The sequence below is a fragment of the Ursus americanus genome, chromosome 30 (genome assembly GCF_024610735.1).
Source record: "Ursus americanus isolate L20-20 chromosome 30, mUrsAme1.1.p, whole genome shotgun sequence".
Taxonomy (NCBI): domain Eukaryota; kingdom Metazoa; phylum Chordata; class Mammalia; order Carnivora; family Ursidae; genus Ursus; species Ursus americanus.
Window position 1 is genome coordinate 1,995,198 of NC_142156.1, and position 22,123 is coordinate 2,017,320.

The 22,123-nt window shown below is 48.8% G+C and overlaps 1 protein-coding gene across 1 annotated transcript in view; it reads left to right on the plus strand.

Moving 5' to 3' along the window:
- Positions 1–22,123, plus strand: part of MYO18B (myosin XVIIIB) — a gene marked incomplete at its 5' end in the record, with an annotated part of 232,250 nt that overhangs the window by 75,386 nt on the left and 134,741 nt on the right. The window contains 4 exons of the mRNA XM_045791207.2: positions 9,809–9,874; positions 14,694–14,822; positions 17,031–17,174; positions 18,169–18,258. Of these exons, the coding sequence (XP_045647163.2) occupies positions 9,809–9,874; positions 14,694–14,822; positions 17,031–17,174; positions 18,169–18,258 (429 nt within the window). The remainder of the gene's footprint in view (positions 1–9,808; positions 9,875–14,693; positions 14,823–17,030; positions 17,175–18,168; positions 18,259–22,123) is intronic.

Consider the following 22,123-nt stretch of genomic DNA (forward strand, 5'->3'; position numbering starts at 1 on the left):
CCCTCCAGAGGGTGTTTTGAGGATTACATGCGGTGGTGGAGTTCATGGGCTCGACACGGGGCCTGTTACGTGGTAAGAGGTCAGCGTATGTGAACTATTATGTCAGTACTGGCATCAGCTTCGTGTTGCAAGGCCAGAGTGATGGCAACCAAGCCACACAGACGCCATGTTCACAACCACGTTGAGACTCCGCCTCCGGGGGAGTGTGCCCATGTGTGTCTGAGATCATCAGCACTGGAATCCTCAATCGGTGAGTCACGAGGCAAGAAGAGTAAACAGCGTCACAATTCTTAGGTCCTTTATGGCTTTTCACTGCACCAGGGGGACCAGGGCACAGGTCCCCTCCTGCAGACAAGGCAGCACCTTCTACGTAGCCCTCCTAATTCACCCTGGCGAGGGGACATCAGACCCGACTGGTGTGGTGCAGGGAAGTCCCCTCCCTTGGTGGCAGCCTGGAAGTCCTGAAACGCCTGGCTTGATGCCACCAGCCAGTCTGTACCAATCTTCATGTGGGGTTCCTTGTCCTTGGTCACCCCAAACTTGATCTGTGTTCCAAGCATCTGGAATGGAGCCATGGAAAAGGTCTTGGGCTCTTCTGCAGTCGAAAGCAGCACCGAACTGGGGTGTGGGGGAGTTTTCTGCGGGGGCAATAGGTAAAGCATATGGTAGGATTCTATTCTGGACGACTCAGCAGTCCTCGGTTGTAGCCAAACCGAAACCACCTCCATACACATGCTGGAGGGCCTCGGAAAATGGAAAATTACAAGTGGAATGGACTTGGCTGGGAGGTTTCGCTTCTTCTCATTCTCTTTTTATTTGCTCACAAATTTCATTTGCTACAGCATAGAATTTTGGTAGCAACAAAAGGAAACACCACCCTGCTCTTATGAAAAAGCTGATAAATATTCATTTGCCAGGCAACATGATACCCCATGAATTATACATGAACACGTGCTTGGGTGGGCAAACTGTCAGCCTCTGTGTGCAAAGCAGTTAAGACCTCAGGATTCACGAAGACAAGTTTGACAGCTAGAAAAGGTCAATATCATCCTCAGTCACTAGATGGCAGCAGAGAGAATTCATTGTCAGGGTGTGAAAGGGGCCTTGATGAGGTCCCCTGTGTGCCTGATACGTGGTACCCCACCAGGACTCTTTCCCAATAATGTACACTCATTTGGTGGGCACCTGCTGGACACTTTGTGTTCCTCGAACAACAATAGCATATTCCTTGTACCACATACGCGTAAACTCTCATCGCCAGGTCCTGGGGAAGCTGGGATTTGAATTCGGGCTCTCAGATTCTGCAGAGTTTTGTGGGGGGTTTTTTTGTTTTGTTTTGTTTGTTTTGTTTTGTTTTGACTACTGTAGTACAATACACGTGGCATAAAATTTATCATCTTAATCATTTTTAAGAGTACAGTTCAGCGGCATGGAGCTCACTCATCATGTTGGGCAACCATCGCCACCGTCCGTCTCTAGCACCTGTGTCATCTCCTAAAACCGAAACTCTGCCCCCATTAAACACCGACTCCCCGTTCTCCGCTCTCCTCCAGCCCCTGGCAGCCGCCATTCTGCTTTCTGTCTCTATGAAGTTCATGGCTTTACCTCATATAATAAGTAGAATCACACAGTACCTGTCCTTTTGCGTGTGGCTGATTGCACTTAGCAGAATTCCTCAAGATTCCTCCGTATCTTAGCACGTGTCAGAACTTCCTTCCCTTTAAGGACGAGTAGTGTTCCATTGCGTGTATATACACAGCATTTTGCTTATCCATCTGTCCAAGGACACTTGAGTTGCTTCTGCCTCTTGGCTATTGTGAAAAATGCTGCTATGAACCTGGGTGTACAGATAGCTCTTTGAGAGCCTGCTTCCATTTCTTTTGGGGTATCTACCCAGACAGGGCGTTGCTGGCTCATATGGTAATCCTGTGTTTAATTTTTTGAGAACATGCCACACTCTTTTCCATAGTGGCTGCACTATTTTATATTCCCACCAACAGTGCACATGGGTTCCAATTTCTCCACGTCCCTGCCAACACTGGTTGTTTTCTGTCGTTTTGTTTTTGTTTTGATGGGAGCCATCCGAAGGGGTGTGAAGTGGCACCCCACTGGGGTTTTGATTTACATTTCCTCGATGATCTGTGATGTTGAGCCTCTTTTCATGTTCACATAAGACTTTTGAATGGGAGCCCTTTGAGGATAGGCGGGGTGTCTGGTAAATTTCTGTACAGAATGTGCCATCCATGATATGTTAATTTTAAATCATTATCCTTGATTCCATTCAGCTTTCACCAAGTGTCTGCTTTGCACCAGGCCCTGGGCTGGGTGTCCGAGATACAGGGATGGACAGAACACGGTCTCACTGGGTGAGGGAAAGACTAAGACAGGCTATTTCCATGCAGAGGGATGGCTTTGGGACCCCCCAGGGAACACCCCTAAATGTTTGATGTTTGCAGTCGGGGTGAGGGTGGGGCATTCAAGAAGACTCCTCAGAGACGGTGATGATCGAGTTGAGCCCTATGGGACAATTTGGAGGAATTAGGTAAGAGAAAGAATGAAGGGCAACCCATACTGTGTATAGCATGTGCAAAGGTCCAGTGGCGAGGTTGCTTGGCTAGTTTAGTGTAGCTAGAGCACAAAGGATGCTGTATGTGGAGAACAGGGGCTGAAGGTGTTGTCAGGGGCCAGGCCACGGGCCCTTGTTGGCAGGACAAGAGAGTCTGGGCTTTACGAGGTGGTCAGTGATGGTCAACTGAGAAGTTATCGGCAGGGGCATGGCCTAGAAACCTGACCTTCATTATTTGAACTGGTTTAAGCAAAATCATGAGGAAGTCCTGTCCACTCTGCCCTTCCATAGTCCTGTCGAGGGAGCAGTATCCTCACCCTGATCTCCAGCTGTTCAGGCTTCCCCTGTCCCATCCAGACACCCAGGCACATGCTCGGTTCTCCAAAATGGCCCTGTCCCCCGCTCTGATCACCTTGGGTCCCATTCCTCTCCCCCAGGTATCCCGTCTAGCTAAGGTTATGCATTCCCCTGCACTGAAGCCCACCCAGAATGATCGCAGATGGTGAACTATCAGGCAGGTCAGTCAAGGGATACTGTCAGCTCACCTTGGCCATGTCCCAGATTCTGGTCTCTTCCATCTCTCTGCTGCTCAGGCAGGACTTGCCAAGTCTCCCCGGTCGATGTGAGGAAACCCTAGGGCCTGCCCTCTTCTCCTCAGAGTGCCTAAGTGTTGATTGATTTTAGCCAACAAAATCTGTCCCTGCGGACTTGATTTGAAGAACACAATTAAGGGATGTCAATCTATCTTCTCAAAGGCAGCCATTCTTGTTCCATCTCAGACCCTTGTGGACACCCCCAGTTTCCTCTGAATTTGTTTGAGCCCCTTTCTGCTGGGAAGGGGCCCCATAGGAGCCCAAGGTTAGGAGGGGAGCTGTCCACTGAACAGTGCTGAACCATTATTCAGGGGTTCCCATGGCCTTAGCCCCTGCAACGTAGTCACCGTTCTTTTCTTACTCACATTACTGTCTTCCTCCAGTTGGGGTTTACTGTTTTAATAATTGTACACATTTTCCATTCAGTGTTTTTTTTTAAGTTTTTGTTTATTTGAGAGAGAGAGAGTGAAAGAGAGAGAGAGAGAGCACAAGTGGGCTGAGGGGCAGAGGGAGAAGCAGGCTCTCCACTGAGCAGGGAGCCCGATGTGGGGCTTGATCCCGGGACTCCGGGATCATGACCTGAGCCGAAGGCAGATGCTTAACCAACTGAGCGACCCAGGTGCCCCTGCATTCAGTGTTAACCAACCCAATTTGTGTGTGTGTGTGTGTGTGTGTGTGTGTGTGTGTGTGCATACAGCATTCTATATACGGTTCTGAGCATATGGAGTTAAATAACAGAGACATAGTCCCACCTTTATGGGTTGATTTGATCAGTGCTTCAGTGGTTGAAAGCATGTGGTTTAGAATCAGACAGACGTATTCAAATCCTTGTTTCTCCCATCCCTCCATTCATCCACACACCCCTTGATATCTGGTAACTGTATGAACATGGGCAACGCTCACAGGGCATAAGCAAAGTGCCTGGCACCTAGCAGCTATGCAACAGATGGCGGCCATGGGGCCATGGTGGCTGTTGGGTCATAGTGTGGGTTTCCGGAAAGAGGCGCTGTGCTCATAACAGCCAAATGGTTCCCTGTCTGAGCATTTGATTCCACAGACACGGATTCTTCACACCACACTACTCGCCGAGGAGTGAGTTGGGGAAGAATTCCCCTCCATGGCTCTCCATTATTCCTGGAGTCTCTCATTGCCTGTCTGGCATGTTCAGCTTAACATGAGCTGTCAGATCACATGCTTGTTGGTGCATCCTTGTTGAACACCGGAGAGAACATTCTTTGCAAAATACTAGGACACAAAGGGGTTCTGGAAGTGGAGGCATGAGCTGGCCTTCTCCCAGGTGATTCAAGGACTCATAATTTGAGCCCGGAAGAGTGGAGGTGAAGGGTGTGTCACCACTTTACAGAGCCCAGGAGGGCTCGATAACCTCCGAACCTCTATCAGTTGTGAGGATTTACCGAGATGTAGCATGCGCCAGGCATGAGAGCGAGCGCTGTGTGCGTGATGACAGCTGCTTGGCCGTCTGTGTTAAGTCCCACATCGAAGCCCACAAAGCGTTTCTACTGACAGCTTTTTTGTTTGTTTCCTTCAGAGTATAGGTCACCACCTTCCAGTTTCTTTGTAAGTCTTATATTATTTTTTTAAAGCTGAAACTGGGCGTTTTCGATAATACATAATAGCATCTCCAGATTCTGATCTTTTCCCAATTATTTAGTAATGTATGTGGACTAGATTTATGGAGTCTGTCTCCCCCACGGTATGAGGTTACTGATGTCTCTGCTTAGGTTTTTCATTCCTGTTTTTATTAAAAATCCTGGATTCTCAGGGGCTGTCCCTTTGTCAGCAGAGCTTAGCAGGCAGTACAGGTCGTAATCAAACACCGTGAATCAGCGAGCCTTTCCCTGATTCAGATGGAGCTACGTGTGGGTTGGGAACTATAGCCAATATTCATACACTCACCGCTGTGCCACAGATATGACTCTTTTGGCCCTTTCACAGATTTTCTGCCTGTGTACATGGCCTTACGTTTAGATAGGGATGTATAGATAGCTAGGAGCTCTCTCAGTCTCTCCTGGGCCTGCATGTACCCTCCGGCCTGTGTGCAGCCCTCCAGAGGGCCAGGAACATGTGGGGGCTTGTCAAGGCCCACAGGGCTGTCCATTCCCTATGTCCCTTCATCAGGTTTCGGGCTAGTCAATGTCCATTGCTTGCCCCAATCCAGATAACAATCTTATGCTAGCTGTGCTATTGACCTTCTCTATTTCTTTGCTGCCAAGATCACTACTGTTTCTGACAACGATCCCGGGCATGGGATTTTCCTGTACTTGCTCAGTCTAAGCCCCCTGTGGCAGCAAAGCCACTGGTTTTTACGGCTTGCCTCTCCCTGGGAGGATTACCACAGTGCCAGAGCTTGGTGGAGGGACTGGAACAGCCCTGGCCAAGATTGTTGCAATCTCCTGCTCTTCTTACCTGAGATTCAATAGTTTTGTTTTTTTCTTTTTGAACAAATGCTTCTCCATTTGTTGTATCCCCTTGTTCAATTTCCAGACTATCAAACTTGTTGCTTTCAAAAATTGTATCCATTTTTATCACTGTTTTTTGGGAAAGAGCAAAGGATTTCTCAAGCTCCTTCCCCCACCATTCTGTAAGTCTCACTCCTACATGCTACCTTTGTGACCTTATTAAAGCTCCTCTCCATTCTTGGAGGGTAGATGTAATGACACCATCTTGTAGATTAGGACATGGGGGATCAGAGAGGAGGTGTGGCTTGCTCAGGGTCACACAGCCAATGAGTAATGGCGCTGGACAGGATCCCAGCATCAGAGGGCAGAGGACGAGCTCAAGAATCTCATTCCCTGGGGTTGCATCTCCTTCTGCCATATTTCCTAGCACATGATTTCATGACACCGGACCTCACTTTCTTTGTAAAACAGGCATCAAGTAATAAGTGTTGCGGAGGTTTGAAAATAAAACGAGTTACGTGGAAAGCCCCGAAAGCCATGCTCAGACTCAAAAGCACAAGGACAGACCATTTCCTTGGAGCAAAATGGCCAACATTTTACTCAGCATTTCATGTGGGGAGGGATAAACCTCAAATATCTGGATAATTAGGGTGGAATAGCTGATTCCTTAAAGATGCAGGACAGGGAAGAAATCTGTTACAGTAATCCGAATTCTTGCCCTGTCTTCCACCAACTGGCTGCTGGACAGTGATTGACATTGTGTAGAAACAAATCCAGTCACTGGTAATTGACCTAAGCAAGTGCCAATTTCATATGGTTCAATCTAAGAGCAATATTCGCTATGATAACGATAAGAGCAATCAAGTACGACATCGCTTACAAAGACCTTTACACAGATTCTCAGTTCACTGTGCCAACACCCTTACGGTCTATGCAGGGCACATTAGCACCATCTTGCAGGTGAGGAAAACAAGGGCAAGGAGCATAGTTCATTAGCTCCATCCTTTGGGACATAAGCTTTCTTACCTGTAATATGAGATCGACAGGACAGAATGTCTTTGTTAGGCCTGATCTTGGCTACAGAGACATCTACGGGGCTCTAAGAAAGTGAGGGATATGGGGAAGAATCCTTGAGTAGGGGTGTTTGGGGGTGTCCTTGAGAAAAGGAGGCTTGGTTTACGTTCCGAAGCACCTGTGCCAAGTTTTGACCAAGACAGAACCAGTAGGACTCATTCAAGGACTAGTAGGACTAACTCCTCATGTCTATTGAGTGCTTACTATATGGCAGGTGTGGCATGGAGTCTTCTGCAAGAACAACCACAGAGTCTTCGAGAATAGATGCTATTATTTCTCCCTCATGTTTCTGAAGAGGAACCTGGAGCTCAGAGTAAAGGGCTTGTCCAAGGTCATACAGTTATAAGTGGTAAAACCAGGCAGGATCTCAGCCCAGCTAGGTCTAGCTCCTCCAAATTCTGATTTTTCCCCCCAAGCATCTACTCTGGGTGTTAACACCAAGGTCGACTTGGAAAAATTTCGTTGGCTGTAGGTTTCATTTATTTTTCATCCATCCATCTTATTTTCAGCCAATTTTTATTTTGTTTTGCTCTTGTGCAGAGAGAAAAGATGTTGTGTTTTGGATATATTGGTTTTTATGCATTCTGCTGTCTACAGCTCCCTGGGAACATTTTTGGCTAAAATGTAATAAGTAAAACCACTGAATTTGGGGGAGGGGCATTATAGAATGTTCTTCCAGGAGGTCAGAGGAGGAAAATTGTTCCTAGATGATAGTCTTGGACCAGACTTTTAATAGGCTTTCTTTTTTCAAGTATCTTAGGAAATTTTCTGTGATGCTTGTGACCCATGGAACTGAAACTTATGTAGTAAATTACACCAGACCTGAAATACCTTTTGTTTCTTGAGTGTGGCAGTTACTTTTCTGGCAGTTTATTCCAAAAGTAGACTGTGATTTTCAGTGAATGGAAGGTCCATGAGGGTTGGTGTGGAGGTGGAGTGGGAGGGGAATCGCAGGCACCAAGGAAGCAGTCGTGACACGTATTTTCCTGAGGATACACATCTCCAGCAGCTGTTTCAGAGCCCGGATACCTTGATGACAAAGGGAAATCCCGTGACATGGCTGTGATTTGGCCAAGGCTGTGTTCAGGAAATGTCTTTGAGTGAATTTAGGTCTCTTGCATGGGCCTGCCCTTCTCCTTCTGCCCCCCCATGCTTCCACCTCTGTTGAATCACTCGTTTGTTTCTTTGCTCCATCATGGTATTTATTGAGCTCCTACTGTGTGCCTAGAACAGTACCAGGTGGAGCAGAGGAAATAAGAAATGAATCAAACACAGGATCCCCCTGCCCATACTCTGGGTCAGGCACACACGCGTAACAGCCATGCCATTTATTCAGAAAATATTTGTGAAGGTGCGGTCGTCTCTGGCAGGTACAATGGGGGAAGGACAGAGTGCCAGGGAGGCTGTCACAGCAAACTTCAGTGACACAGCAGGTGAAATTCCTAGGGACCTTGGGGCCTCTGGAATCATTCTGGGCACGCAAGGCGGTTGAATCATAGATGGTGCAGTGTGGTCAGATAGACTTCGATTTTAATCTGCCCCCGTGTGACTTCTAACCTTGGAGAAATGCCTTCATGTGTTGTCGTTGTTGTTTTTTAGTTGTGGCAAAATATACATAACATAAAATTGATCACTTTAACTATTTTTTTTAAAGATTTTATTTATTTATTTGACAGAGAGAGACAGCCAGCGAGAGAGGGAACACAAGCAGGGGGAGTGGGAGAGGAAGAAGCAGGCTCATAGCGGAAGAGCCTGATGTGGGACTCGATCCCGCAACGCCAGGATCACGCCCTGAGCCGAAGGCAGACGCTTAACCGCTGTGCCACCCAGGCGCCCCTGCTTTAACTATTTTTTAGCAGATTTTATTTATTTATTTGAGAGACAGTGCATGAGTGAGAGAGTATGAGTGAAGGGCAGAGAAGGAGGGAGAAGCAGGCTCCCCACTGAGCAGGGAGCCCGATGCAGGGCTCAATCCCAGGACCCCAGGATTATGACCTGAGCCGAAGGCAGATGCTTAACCGACCTAGCCACCCAGGCGCCCCTATCATTTTAACTATTTTTAAGTGTGCGGTTCAGTGGCATTTAAGCATGTTCTCACTGCTGTGCAACCATCACCACCGTCCGTCTCCATAACACTTTATCTTGCAAAGCTGGGACTCTGTCCCCATTAAACACGAACTCCCCTCCCCCTTCCCAGCTCCTGGCACCCACCATTCTACTCCCTGTCTCCAGGAGTTTGGTTAGTCCAGGTACCCCATGTAAGTTTTCGTCTTTGTGTGACTGGCTTATCTCACTAAGCATCGTGTCCTCAGGGTTCATCCGTGTTGTAGCACGGGTCAGAATTGCCTTCTCTTTTATTTTTTTTAAAGACTTTAAGTATGTATGTATGTATGTATGTATTTGAGAGAGAGAGTGCAAATAAGGGGAGGTGCAGAGGGAGAGGGACAAGCATCCTCCCCACTGAGCGCAGAGCCAAATGTGGGGCTCGATCTCACGACCTGAGCCGAAATCAAGTCAGGTGCTTGACTGACTGTGCCACTCAGGTGCCCCATTTCCTTCCCTTTTAAAGCTGATTAATATCCTACTGGGTGTCTATCCCATGTTTTGTGCCTCCATTCATCCGTGGTTAGACACTGGGTTGCTTCCACCTCTCGGCTGCTGTGAATAACCCTGCTATGAACGTGGGCGTACCGCTATCTGTTCAAGTCCCCACTTTCGCTTCTTTTGGGTATACACCCAGAGGGAGAATTGCTGGATCCTACGGTAATCCAATGTTTAATTTTTAAAGGAACTGCCATGCTGTTTTCCGTAGCAGACACATCTTTCATTAACGTTTGCATCTTTGGGTTGTGTGTTTTGTTTTTTTCCTTTCCCTCTGTAAAGGAGCGTGGTGGTTTGAGGACCCACCTCCTGTTGCCATAGTGATGCAAGGGGGTGGTGTCTGTGAGGATCCCAGCAGAGTAGATGGCACACAGTAGGTGCTCAGTACATGCTTATCTTCTCCACCTGCCCGGGTGAGGTGGGGCTCTGTGGCTTAGACTCCCAGACCCGTGGAGTCATCCTCTCTTTCCCGATGCCTCAGCCAGCCGGCCGGCCTGACCTCCCATGGGGGGCTGTCTCATTCTGTCTCTCTTTATCTCTCCTCTTCTCCCCAGGCTGTGGAGGAGCTCCTGCAGACCCTGAATCTGGAGAAGAAGGCAGTAATCGTTGGGCACAGCCAAGTGAGTAGAACTTCTTTCTTAGGTCACTTCGTTCATCCCATCACAGACCCAGACGAGCCCCAATTCTCGTCCTACTTCATCATCCGCTAGCCCTGTGGGCCTCCTTTTCAGCAAACTGCAGATAGGGCTGGCGATTTTCTGCCCTGCCTATCTGACAAAGCCAGGAAGATAACATGTTATAATATGGGAGGAAGTAACATTGGGAAATATCACGTGTTAGAGGTTCGTTACCCTTCCAGGGACCAAAGGGGTCTGAAAGAGTTAATATCTTGCACCTCGGTGTGACTTTCTGAGCCTCGGGAAGAGCTGTCTTAAAATCCGAGAAGAACACTCGCGTTCACTCAGAGACTTATAACTTTTACTTTGCAACCAACAGTAACCCAATTTTAGTCCCAGCTGATTAGAAGCAGTAAGTGAAAAGTTAGGGTTCCACGAGAAGGCACATGATTTTAATGTTGAGAGAAGGAGCTTTTCCCAAACTGGTGTTGAGCCAAAAGGCTTTCCCAAAAGTTTCAACATTTAGAGAAGAATTTCCCAGAGTCCTGATATGCCCATATAGCCCCTCAGTTTCCAAGAAAGAACACATCGTAATTAGGGCTTCCCAAACTATTTGACCGCGGACTCCCTACCCATTCATCTTTTCGGAAGACCCCTTACCAACTGCCAGAACTCGCGTTCCATGGATTCTAGTTTGGGAAGCGGGGTACTGAGATTGTAAACTCAAGGGTCACGTAGTAGGCAGGGGAAAAGGGTCAAAGTTCAGAGACAAAAACTGGAGAGAGAATAGACCAAAGGAAAAATTGCTCCCTTCACTTCCCCACTCATCTCCTGATTGACTAACCCCGACCCGTAAACCTTTGTCAATCACCTCCACCACCAGCTGCCATACGAGGGTCTGGGGGAAGGACCCTGGTCTCCAGCAGCCCACCATGCTGGCATCACTGGCCATTCATCATTCCTGGAACCCTGAGCATCCTGTCCCATCACATCCACTCCCCTGGAGAGCTCACAGTCTTTCATTCAGTCCTTGCCCATAGACACATAAGCCTTTCCCCGCAGGCCGCTTCCTCCTGCTAAAACATGTGGCAGGAGCTGTCGTCTACTGTGGTCTCAGCCTGATTTATCCCGCTAGGAGTTGGCAGCGACTGGACTTTTGTAGACCTTTCCAGAAGAGGGAACAAATCTGTGGGTCCCTGGGCTTCTGCCCATGGCCAGGAGCTATGCCAAGCACTTCATATATTGTTCCTCTTTCCTCTCGAAACTTCCTATGCGATAATTAGTAAATCCCTTCTTTACTGTGCTTCTGGGAAGTAAGCCCCTTTTCAAGGCCTTCCGGTTAGCTAGGAGTATGTAACTTACAGCTCCCATGAAAACTGGTATCGCCCTCACTCCAGGGTCTTTTCAACATGTTGTGAATTCTGCTATTTATTAGTGGAAATGTATCACATAGTCTTTACCTGAAAACGGGTCTTTATGGCCCAGAATCAGAGCATTTACTCTTCAGCTCCAAGAACGTCATCCCTGTGGACCAGCAGTTCTCAAAAGATGGTCCCTGGACTGGCATCACAGCAGTGTCCCCCCGAGAGCTTGCTAGAAACATCAATGCTCAGTTGCCCCCACCTCAGACCTAGTGAATCTGAAACTCTGGGGGGGGTGGGACCCAGAAGTCTGGGTTGTAACCAGCCCTCTAGGGGATCCCAGCACATGTTCAAGTTTGAGAACCAGTGGTCTGGATAATTACTCAGTTTTTTTAATGAGTATAAAAGTCCGTCTCTATCATCTCAACGACTATTGTAGAGCAGGGAAGAAAATAGAGGAGAAGTCTTCATACACATTTCACATGGCAAGGACAAGAAATCTAGAAGCCAAAACATCCCTATAACAAAAAAAGAGGTTGTTCTCGAGTAATATTTGGTATTCATTAAGAAACAGTCGGGAGGAAATTAAGGTCAGTATATCCTTTGGAAGCCAGGCTAGCCTGTAATCTTTGAGGGGACGTGAATGTCTTAGGCATGGCAGGATCAGACACTTCCGAGGTGGGAAGGTCATGAAGAGGAGGAAAGAACAGGTAGATCTGGTCCATACCCCAGCTCTACCCCTTTCTAGCTGTGTGAATCCGGAGTGAGTGGGATTTGGCCTCTGAGCCTCTGTCCCCTCATCTGTAAAACGGAGCCACAGCTTCCTACCCCCCAAGTGGGCTGTGGGAATCAGTCCGTTGTCATTTCTTTGGGGAATGCGTTTGTCAGGGGGGCAAGACGTTCATCAAATAAGCTCACATTGTAATGTTTAAAGAATGACTCTCCTCTAATCTGAAAAATGACTAGGACAGGAGCTAATTCCTCAGCGGTCCCAGATATGGGAGCTATTGTCATGTCAGATTTTTAAAACCGTGGCCTTCAGCATTTTTAGAGGAAAAACAGCTTCCCTGAGCAGTGGCCCGCATAGATTCCTTAAATGTGGGGCTGTTGGAATGTTGCACTCTGCTTGGGTCCGATAAGCCACTGGACCCACGGAAAGCAACTAATTTAGATGTTTCGTTGTGATTCTCAGCCCCTGGGGCCTTATCAAGTCCTATGCTGAGGGCCATGACATTTATGAAAAAGGTGGAAACCCATTGCCTTGTGGTCGGCAAGCTGCTCTTTAAAGGGGAAAAAAAAATCAAGATAAGATTCTGCGCAACCGATGACTTACTCCCGTTCTGTGTATGGTCGTTTCCAATGATCTTTTTCATGAAAGCTTCATACTTAATCAATAGTGGTTTTGGCAGCTTTTGTAATATACGAACTAGAGCTATCATCATTTTGATCGTTGATTTTTTTTTATAGCAGCTTTTGGGACTCGCTAGCTTGTGAAATTAATACAGTCATTATTGAGGCAATCTGATAGGTAATGAGTCAATCGTGTCTTTATTTCAATGAGGCTAATTGTCTTGGTGGCTCTGGCTGATAGGAAGTGTTCCGTAAGGCCAGGGAAGGTTGCAAAACAGAATTCGCACCGACTGGGCGTGCAAATTCTCATTTTCCCATTGGGGAAGGGTTCGCTGTGCGATAGGCAGGGTGGTCTCCGTCACCGCAGATAGGTTAGGGGAATGGCCAATCGACGGAGACCCTTTGTTCCACCTGGAATCAAATTGCAATTCAAGCCCAAACTTCAGACGTTGGTATCGTAGCGAAGGAGGACATGAAGCTTCCCGTTGATAATGAGAATGGGGTGCTTGGCTTTGTGGCTCGTCAGCTGCGTGAACTGAAGTCAGTTACATAATCTCCCTGGGCCAAGAGAAGGTTACTCTGTATTAAAATGGGACATAGGAGGAAGAGCTTTGAAAAACCTAGATGCCATGCAAATGTTAATTACATTCAGTGGTAACTGTAGTCTGTTCCCGGAGTCAGACGGAGGGAGATATTCCTGCTGTTGCCACTTGCTGGTGGAGGATCCCAGTGGGGGGTGGGGGGGAGGATGCCATTTTTAGCCTTAGTTTCTCCTTCTGTGAAATGGGGGGATCGCCATAACTACCATATAGGATGATGCACGTGAAATACTTTCCCTGAGTATCTCGAGTGGTTGGTTCCAATCCACGACATTGATGGATAATGTGCCCGATTGCTTGATAGTATCACTGATTAAGATAAAGTCACTGATGGGGGCGCCTGGGTGGCACAGCGGTTAAGCGTCTGTCTTTGGCTCAGGGCGTGATCCTGGCGTTATGGGATCGAGCCCCACATCAGGTTCCTCCGCTGGGAGCCTGCTTCTTCCTCTCCCACTCCCCCTGCTTGTGTTCCCTCTCTCGCTGGCTGTCTCTATCTCTTGTCAAATAAATAAATAAAATCTTTAAAAAAAAAAAAAAGATAAAGGCACTGATGGATCCAGTGCCCCTGAAGACACTGAGCATCTCTGGGGGTGATTAGTCACAGCTGGCAAAGAAACACGCCGGGCTGGTCGTAGAAATTGGCAGCAGATGGGCATCTGAGAAGTGACCCCATGCTCCTGTCACTGACTCAGCTCCCCGGCCCTTAGGGCATCTTTGCTTTGCTGCTGGGAGGTTTGGGGGGGCTGTGACTGCCCTGCCACGCTGGCCGGAGCCGGCCTGGCCCCAAAGCGTCAGGTTGTCCGAAAACCCTTCTGTGCGCCCTGCAGTCTGTGGGGGCCCTGTGGGGTGCCGAGGAGGCATTGATCACTTTGCTGCAGAGGGGATCTCCATCCATTATTGATAAGCGGAGGCCTGGAAATCATGGGCCACCAGCCGTTTTTCCGCTAGATGCCTGAACACCCACTGTGGGTAGCACCAGCCTGGCCCCCTCCTCTCCTGGCCACGGAGGGCTGCCCTCAGTCTGCCCAGCATTCTCTGCCCCTCCTTATAAGGCAGGACCAAGGGGATTTCAAGGGCACTGCTTCTCTCAGATGGCCGGCGGCGCTTACCGGAAAGAATGCACATTCCCAGGCTTCTCCCTGAACCCGTGGATTCCACCTTTCCTGGGGCGAAGCCTGGGCATCTGCGTGCCTGGGTGCCCTGAGGATCCTGTTAAAATGTTGCTCTGATTCAGCCGGTCTGGGGTGGGGTCCCAGATTCTGCATTTCTAACAAGCTCCTTGGGGGTGACAATGCCACTCATGGGGGCCACGCTCTGAGCATCCAGGGGCGAGAGGAAGGGAAAGAGGAGACACCAAGAGGCAAGATGCTTTGATCATGGAGACCCTTGGTCATGGGCACCTGCTAACAGAATATCTCGGGTGGCAGCGAGGAAACTGGCTTCTCAGTGGCAACCGCCTCGCGCTCCAGATTCAGCTCAAGAGGAGTCACCTGCCACCTTCTCTCCTTCCAGGTTTTCCTCAAGGCAGGCGTGGTCTCTAGGCTTGAGAGACAGCGGGAGAAGCTGGCGTCTCACAGGATCCTTTTATTCCAGGCGGCTTGTAAGGGCTTTCTGTCTCGGCAGGAATTCAGGAAGCTGAAGGTATGGCAGCCAGCGCGCCTCGTCAGCCCTGCAGAGGCGCGAGGTCCTGGCAAAGCAGCATCCGAGCTGATCTGGGGGCTGCGATCGCGCGCTTCTCACACCCGCGCTCGCGCATGAAACCCTGCGGGGTATTAACATGCTGTTTCAGATCCGTGGGTCTGGGCTGAGCACGGGGCTCTGCAGGTCTACCATGACGGTGTCAGTGCTGCTGGCCCATGAGCTCGCCTGGAATGGCAGGACTTCAAAGCGACACTTTGCAAGATGTTATGATTGTTTCTAGGACGTTGACAACAAATTACCAACGATGTCACGCTTGATCTCGATTTTCATGGGGTGGTCCGAGCCCCGCTGGGTCGGTTACAGTTTCCACCTTTCCCATCTCTGGAGAACTTGGCTTTCATGGGCCAGCAGGCAGGACACAGCAGGACCTGGCCACTGAGGCTTTGGGGACCAAAGGGCCAGTTCGGAGTCCGCAGTTCTGAGCCACCCTGGGCCACGATCATCGGAGACTTTTGGAGACTGAATTTCCTTTCTGTAGCTTGAACCACGGAGAAAAGGCAGCACAGCTCTGGAGACAGACAAGAGCTATGCTTGAATCTCGCTTCCGCCGCTTAGCAGCTGGGTCAAGGTGAAATGGGGTCATGAACGCTTAGCATGGTGCGTGCCATCGAGATGCTAGCTGCTCTTCCCTTCGTAGCCTCATTATTAAGTACTACGGCTAGCTCCCAGTCTCACTACCTGAGCCTCCAGTTTATAGGAATCTGTAAATTCAAGTACACGCACTTGGTAAAAGCAGGCAAAGGCAAGAACATTAATAATTAAAATTTTGTGGGCAGCTCCACTGGCCCACTGCTCTCCAGTAGCTTCTGCCCTTAGAATGATTCGGAGTGGAGATGAATAAAGACCCCGGATTCTGTCTGCACCCTGGCTGCAGGGGTGCAAATCCCAGCCCCACCATCGGGCAGCGGTGTGGTGCTGAGCATGTGACCGGGTCCCTCTGTGCCTCAGTTTCCCCACCCGTAAAGTGGAAATGACAGTCACGCCTGCATTCCTGGCGCTGTGGCGAGAACTGAGCTTAGTCTGTAAGGTGCTCAGCGTGCTGCCTGGCCTGCAGGGAGAGCTGTACCAGCTGGACAAGCATCGGCCATCGTGATGGTGATGACGGGGACGGGTCTCCTGGTTTGGTAGTCAGCATGGTTCCCACCTGAGACACGAATGGATGTGGCCGGTGGTTCTCTAGGGGTGGTCCCCAGGCCAACAGCATCCATGTCAACGGGGCAGCTGTTAACCATGCAAATTCTCGGGCCCGGCCCTGATTTACTGAATCAGACCCTCTGGGGGTAGAGCCCAGCATCGGTGCTTTAACAAGCTCTCCCCGTGCTTGTGATGCACGCTCAGGTTTGAGAACATGGAATTCGTGTTTAAACTCACTTGACGTGATACCCCTGAATATCAACTCGTGACATAATCATGGCCGTTGTATCTTGAGGGCAATTTCAGGGATGTTCAAGGATTTGCCTTTCACAGTGGCTTTTGAAGCTAAGACCCGCACAAGACTGTGATTCTGTTCTATCGTGTTTTCAACTCCTCTTCCTCTTCTTCTTAGGTCATGCAAGATTACATTGGGGTGTAATGTCTGATGCCCAGAGCCCGACTGGAAGAAAAGGGGCTTTCAAAAAAAATTTTTTTTCTAACTTTACCAACATTTTTTATTTATTTACTTTTTTTGGGGTCGAGTTCACACCCAGTGTTACATTAGTTTCAGGCATACAACACAGTGACTGAAGTCTATACATTACGCTGGGCTCACAAGTGCAGTTACCACCTGTCACTATACAGCACTATTACAGTACTGTTGAAAAGAAGCTTGTTTTTAAAAGATTATTTATTTATGAGAGAGGAGAATGAGAGTCCAAGCAGGGGGATGGGCAGAGGGAGACACAGATCCCCCACTCAGCAGGGAGCCCGACATGGGACTGGATCCCAGGACCCCGGAACCCCAACCTGAGCTGAAGGCAGACACCTAATGGACTCAGCCACCCAGGCCCCCGAAAAGAAGCTTTTTTAATTTTTAAGTTAGCCGATCTCTTCCATTAGTTATGAACCCTCTTTTTCCATCCCTTTTGCCACCACCCCCTTTGCTCTCTTTCCTCCACCTTCCCTGGGTTGGGAAGGGCCCCTCGAGGTTCTGGTCTCTTTTCCCTGCAGATTCGCCGACTGGCCGCACAGAGCATCCAGAAGAACATGGCTGCGTTCCTGGCGGTCAAGGACTGGTCGTGGTGGCAGCTCCTCGGTTCCCTCCGGCCCCTGCTGAGCACCACCATCGGGGACGAGCAGCTCCATGCCAAGGAGGTCAGTCCGGGTGGCAGGCAGGGTGCGGGGTGGCCGCTCCCTTTTCTCACCCCCATGTCAGTGCTTATGTCCAGACCCAGTGCCCCACTCTGCAGATTCTAGATCTAGAAATGCTCTGCCCTGCAGCCCTCGCTGCCCCCTTCCAGAGATCCCTCCGCTGCCATCAACAAGGACACAGACCACCCTCCCTCCTGTGTCCAGCTACGCTCTTGGCTTGTGGGTGCTAGGCAGATACCCCATTACTACCCAGGGGCACGTGAACACTTATGGTCCACCCCAGAGAGACTCATGGTGGAATCCTTGAGTCCTTGATCTCTTTGCCTCTTGGAAAACACTCCCCTTGCTGTTGCTTCTGCCCCAGTAGCGCCCATCTTCTATACGTAACCATTTCAATTGGTTTCTGGTTTATCTTTGCTGTTGTTTATTCTTGCAAAGTTAGCCAATTCGCACACGCACACGGAGTTCCTTTCTCTCCTACACCAAAGGTAGCATACTGTTTATATTTTTCTGCCACTAGTATTTGGCACTTAGAAATGTATTTTGGGAGTCGTGCCATGTCCAGTTTCACAGAAGTCTTCCTGGTTCTCTCTCCATGACAGCCCAGTACTCCTTTCTGTGGTTCATCCCAGAGTCTGCTGTGGGTGGGCATTTGGGCTGCTCCTGATGGTGGTTCTACAAGCGTAAGGCTGAGCCATTGGCAGGATAGCGGTCTTGGGGAGGGTGAAGGGTCAAGCACACCATCTCACCCAGGCATCCCCAGTCCTGGGTCAAGCAATGGGCTCATTCTGAGGATTTGCATTCAGCCCCTAGACTGGGACGTGGATATTCAGAAATGGGGGGGGACGCCCGGTGTAGGGGTGTAGGAACTTAGCATCTGGGCATCATCACAGATGGGCTGGCAGAATCACTCACTCTATTCCTCAGCTGCTCTTACCCCGCGTGGAACTACTGCCTCTGGTCCAGGACGGCTTCTGTTAAGGTGTTTGCTTTGTAGGAGGAGCTTACGATGCTGAGACAGAAGCTAGAAAGATCGGAGAAGTCACGCAGTGAACTCCGGCAGAACGCAGACCTGCTAGAGAGCAAGGTACCCTTTCCGTCCTGTGTGGGGTCCCTGAATGGGGTGAGGTGTGTTGACAGGGGAGGTGATGATGTGCTTTACAAGCCTCCTCAAAATAACCCTGTGGGGGCATGCTGTCCTCATCCCCATTTTGCAGAGGAGGAGTGAGGCTCTGGGATATTAGGTCTTTTCCCAAGGTCCCACAACTAGCGTGTGTAGCCCTGAGATTCCAGCCCACATCATCTGACTCCAAAGGGAAGAATTTCTAACATCAGTCACAAAAACACAAATCACGAGGGGAAAAAAATGGATAAATTTGACTATATTAAAGTCATCAACTTCTGTTTATCAAAGCATGGAATGAAGACACACCACATACTGGGCCATGAAATTTGCAACACATAGAACTGGCAAAGAGTATCTGGACATGTAAAGAAAAACACTCCAGTAGGAAAAAAAAAATGGGCAAAAAGAGGAATCGGCAGGTCCCAAGACGGGAACTCTTGTTTCAAGGGTTCCAATGTCCAGGAATTCAAATGGCCAGGAGACTCATGAAAAATGCTCAGCTTAACTAGCAATCAAGAAATGCAAATTAACACCACAATAAGTACCAATCGGCAGAATCCAAGTCTGAGAAAGCCATGTGTGGGCAAGGCTGTCCAGAAGCAGGAATTCACAGGCTGCATGAGAGTGTAAATTGATCTCTTCGCTCCTGAACAACTTAACCTTGTCTCCGAACGTTGGTTCTGTCTGTACGCTGTGCTCCAGCAATTCCCTTTTGGGTATATATGCTAGAGAATCTGTCTCACTTACATAAGAAAAGACGAGAAGATGTATAGAAGTGGCCTTGTCATGTGGAAAAATTATAAACACCCACGTTGGAGTCTATCAATGAGAACGGATGAACACATTTTGTTAGATTAAAAATTGAGTTGCCAAAAGTAAAAACGAATAAGGAGACAGGAACACTATGGCCCATAAGGCCAAGCACCATTGGCCACCTGTTTTTGTTGTTGTTGTTGTAAATAAAGTTTTATTGGTACAGGGCCACAGCCATTCATTCATGTATCATCTCTGGTGGCTTTCCTGCTACCGTGGCAGAGCTGAGTAGTTGTCACAGAGACTCTATGATCTACAAAAACTAAAAATATTTACTGTCTGGCTCTTTATAGAAAACATGTCCTGACTCTCCAACTAGAGATACATGAATCTACATGGATTACCCTCGAAAACATAACACTGAAGAAAAATGATTTAAGTTATAAAAAAATCCTTAAAATACGAATCGTACATACTAGTTTTTTTTACGTATGCTGGACAATACTGTCTATGAAGTGGGGCATCTGCCATATGGATATGGTGTGAAGATATTTCATGGGAATCATAACACCAAATTCAGGGTGGTGGTCACCTCTGGGGGGTGGAAAGGGCCATGTGATTGGAAATTACATCAGGGCCGGGGGGGGCCCGGAGTATAACCGCCTTGCTAACGTCTTCCGTCCATCGTTGGGTGTTGAGTTCACAGGCTGGGGATGAGGACGGGAGCCAGGCGGTCCCTGCCCCCAAGGGAACTCCTGCAAGTTCCAAATTCCTAAACAAATTCATAGAGTATAACGCGGTTGGGAAACTGTGGGTAGATCAGGGAAGAACTGTCCATGGAAACTTGCTGTTCCCGTCAGTTTTTCAGGGCTGGGACTTTAGTAAGTCAGTTGCATAGGGCATGAAATTTAAAGGGGTGCCAAAAACTCAGCAAGATAAATCATATTTCAATGCAGGATCTTTTAAAATGTAAATTGATGCAAAAAAAAAAATCCATGATGAGCCAAATACCGACATTTCAAATAAATGCAGGACTAGTGGGCCGGGATTAAGGTGAGGCAAGTAACGCAGTCGGCACAGTGGGATCCTGTCTTCATTTAAATTTTTGATGTTTTATTCATCATGGATTTTTGGCATTAATTTTGCCTTTCTTAAATATTGCATTAGAATGTTATTTATCTTGGTTTCTGAGTGTCTTGGCACTCCCTGGCATTTTGCGCCCAGGATGAGTGCTTTGCCCATCTCATCCTCAGTCCCAGCTGTCAGTTGGAGCCCTGGGTAGCTCACAGGGTCCTGCTGGAGCTCAAAGGAAGCCCAGTTACTCACACACTCAGCAAATATGGGTAAGCACTGCCCATGTACCAGGCATTCAACTGGCTACCTCGGATACAGCTAGGGAGAAGGCAAAATCCCTGTCCCCACCAGGTCCCCAGGCCAATCGAGGGAGACAGACCACAAGTAAATAAACAAGCGAACTACTTTTGAATGGTCAAGTGCTGTAGATATTAAACAGAGGGAGTTGACAGTGGGGGTGGGGGCAGAGGCTATTTTTTTGCCTAAGTGGTTCAGGAAGGCTTCCATGGATTGAAATGTCTGAGTCTAGTGGTGAATCATTTGGCGTTGCCATCTATGTGCAAATCTGGGGAAAAGAGTGGAAGTGGCGAGTGCAAAGGTCCTGAGGCAACATGGGATAATATTTGTCAGTTTCAAGCCAAACTGGAGCTTTGGCTCCAGTGAGCCCGTAATGCTACTATTACCAGTAATATTGCTTGATTTTGTATGTGGATAGTGGTGGCTATAATTGGGTTCATGATCAAGCCAACAGAACACATTCTCCTTCCTCTGCGGACAGCTCAAGTTGAGCCTGGCTGTCTCATGTGGGGACATGGAATGAAGTTTGGGGTGGGAGCTATCTCTTTTCCACCCCTTCTCATTCTCCTTATAATTGTGTCCCCTCTCCCCACCAGAGGTTCTCTGTGTGACTCCCACGGGCAAGGAAGAGGCAGGGACTCCTGGAAGGGACAGTCACAGCACATAGAGTTAGGTGAGGCTGGGCGGAAAGGCTGTACCATGGGTCTATGCCCTCTTGGGGAAAATACTGTCAGGAAGAGAGGAAAAGACACACAAGTACCCCCCACCCCCCAGTCTCATTCAAGGCTCTAGAGTGCGTGCAACCTGACCTCTCTTGCAGGAAGTAGCAATGGTAGAACAGCAGAAGCCAGAAATCAGAGAGCTGTGCGTGGGCTGGGAATATCGGTGACTTCCCTGTAGGAACTCCTTCCCACGGAGCTGACATTTGATACAGTAATTCAACACAAACTGTCAAGTTGGACTTGGGGGCTTGAGGCGCCTCAGGTGCCGGGGACCCTGGAGAGAGTGATGAGGGGAACAGCACCAGCCTCTAGAGCTGCAGCTTGCCCAGCGCTGGGAGAAGGAAGGGAGGGGCCGGCTTCCGAGACCTGAACCAAGCATTCACAGTGTCAGCTCCCGCGGAATATTCTACTCAGGTTCTTTGTGTCTGTATTGTACATGGTTACAGAAAGATGTACAGGGCCTGGCAAAAATAAGATAAAATTTAAAAGCTAAGAAAGTCAGAGCGAAGGGAAATAAGAGTGGAAGAGCACATCAGACCAGAGGAAGATGTAGGAAACAGAAATTTACCGCCAGCCTTAGACTGGCTCTCACTTCCCAGACTTTTCGTGGGCTGGGCTTCCACCCTTCTCACCTGGTTAACGCCTGGTTATCCCTTTTCACCCAGTTCTGTGGTACTTCTTCCAGGAAGCCTTCGTTAACCCTTTGGTACCCTTAACTTTGTTGAGGATGGGTTGGGCCCCTGTGATGAGCTATCCTGGGGCCTTGTGCTTCCTGTCACTGCACCGATGGGTGTGTCCTAACCCCTCCTTGGTGTGCCTGTGTCCCAGCCAGACGTTGAGGCCCTAAGGGCAGGGGTGTGTCTTTGCGCATCACAGTGGCCCAGCCCCCGGTGCAGAAAAGACACCAGATGGGTGAATGGAGCCATGAAAGGTGAACTGAAATGTTGACACTGAGCTTCCTAGCAACCAAAGCAAAGAGG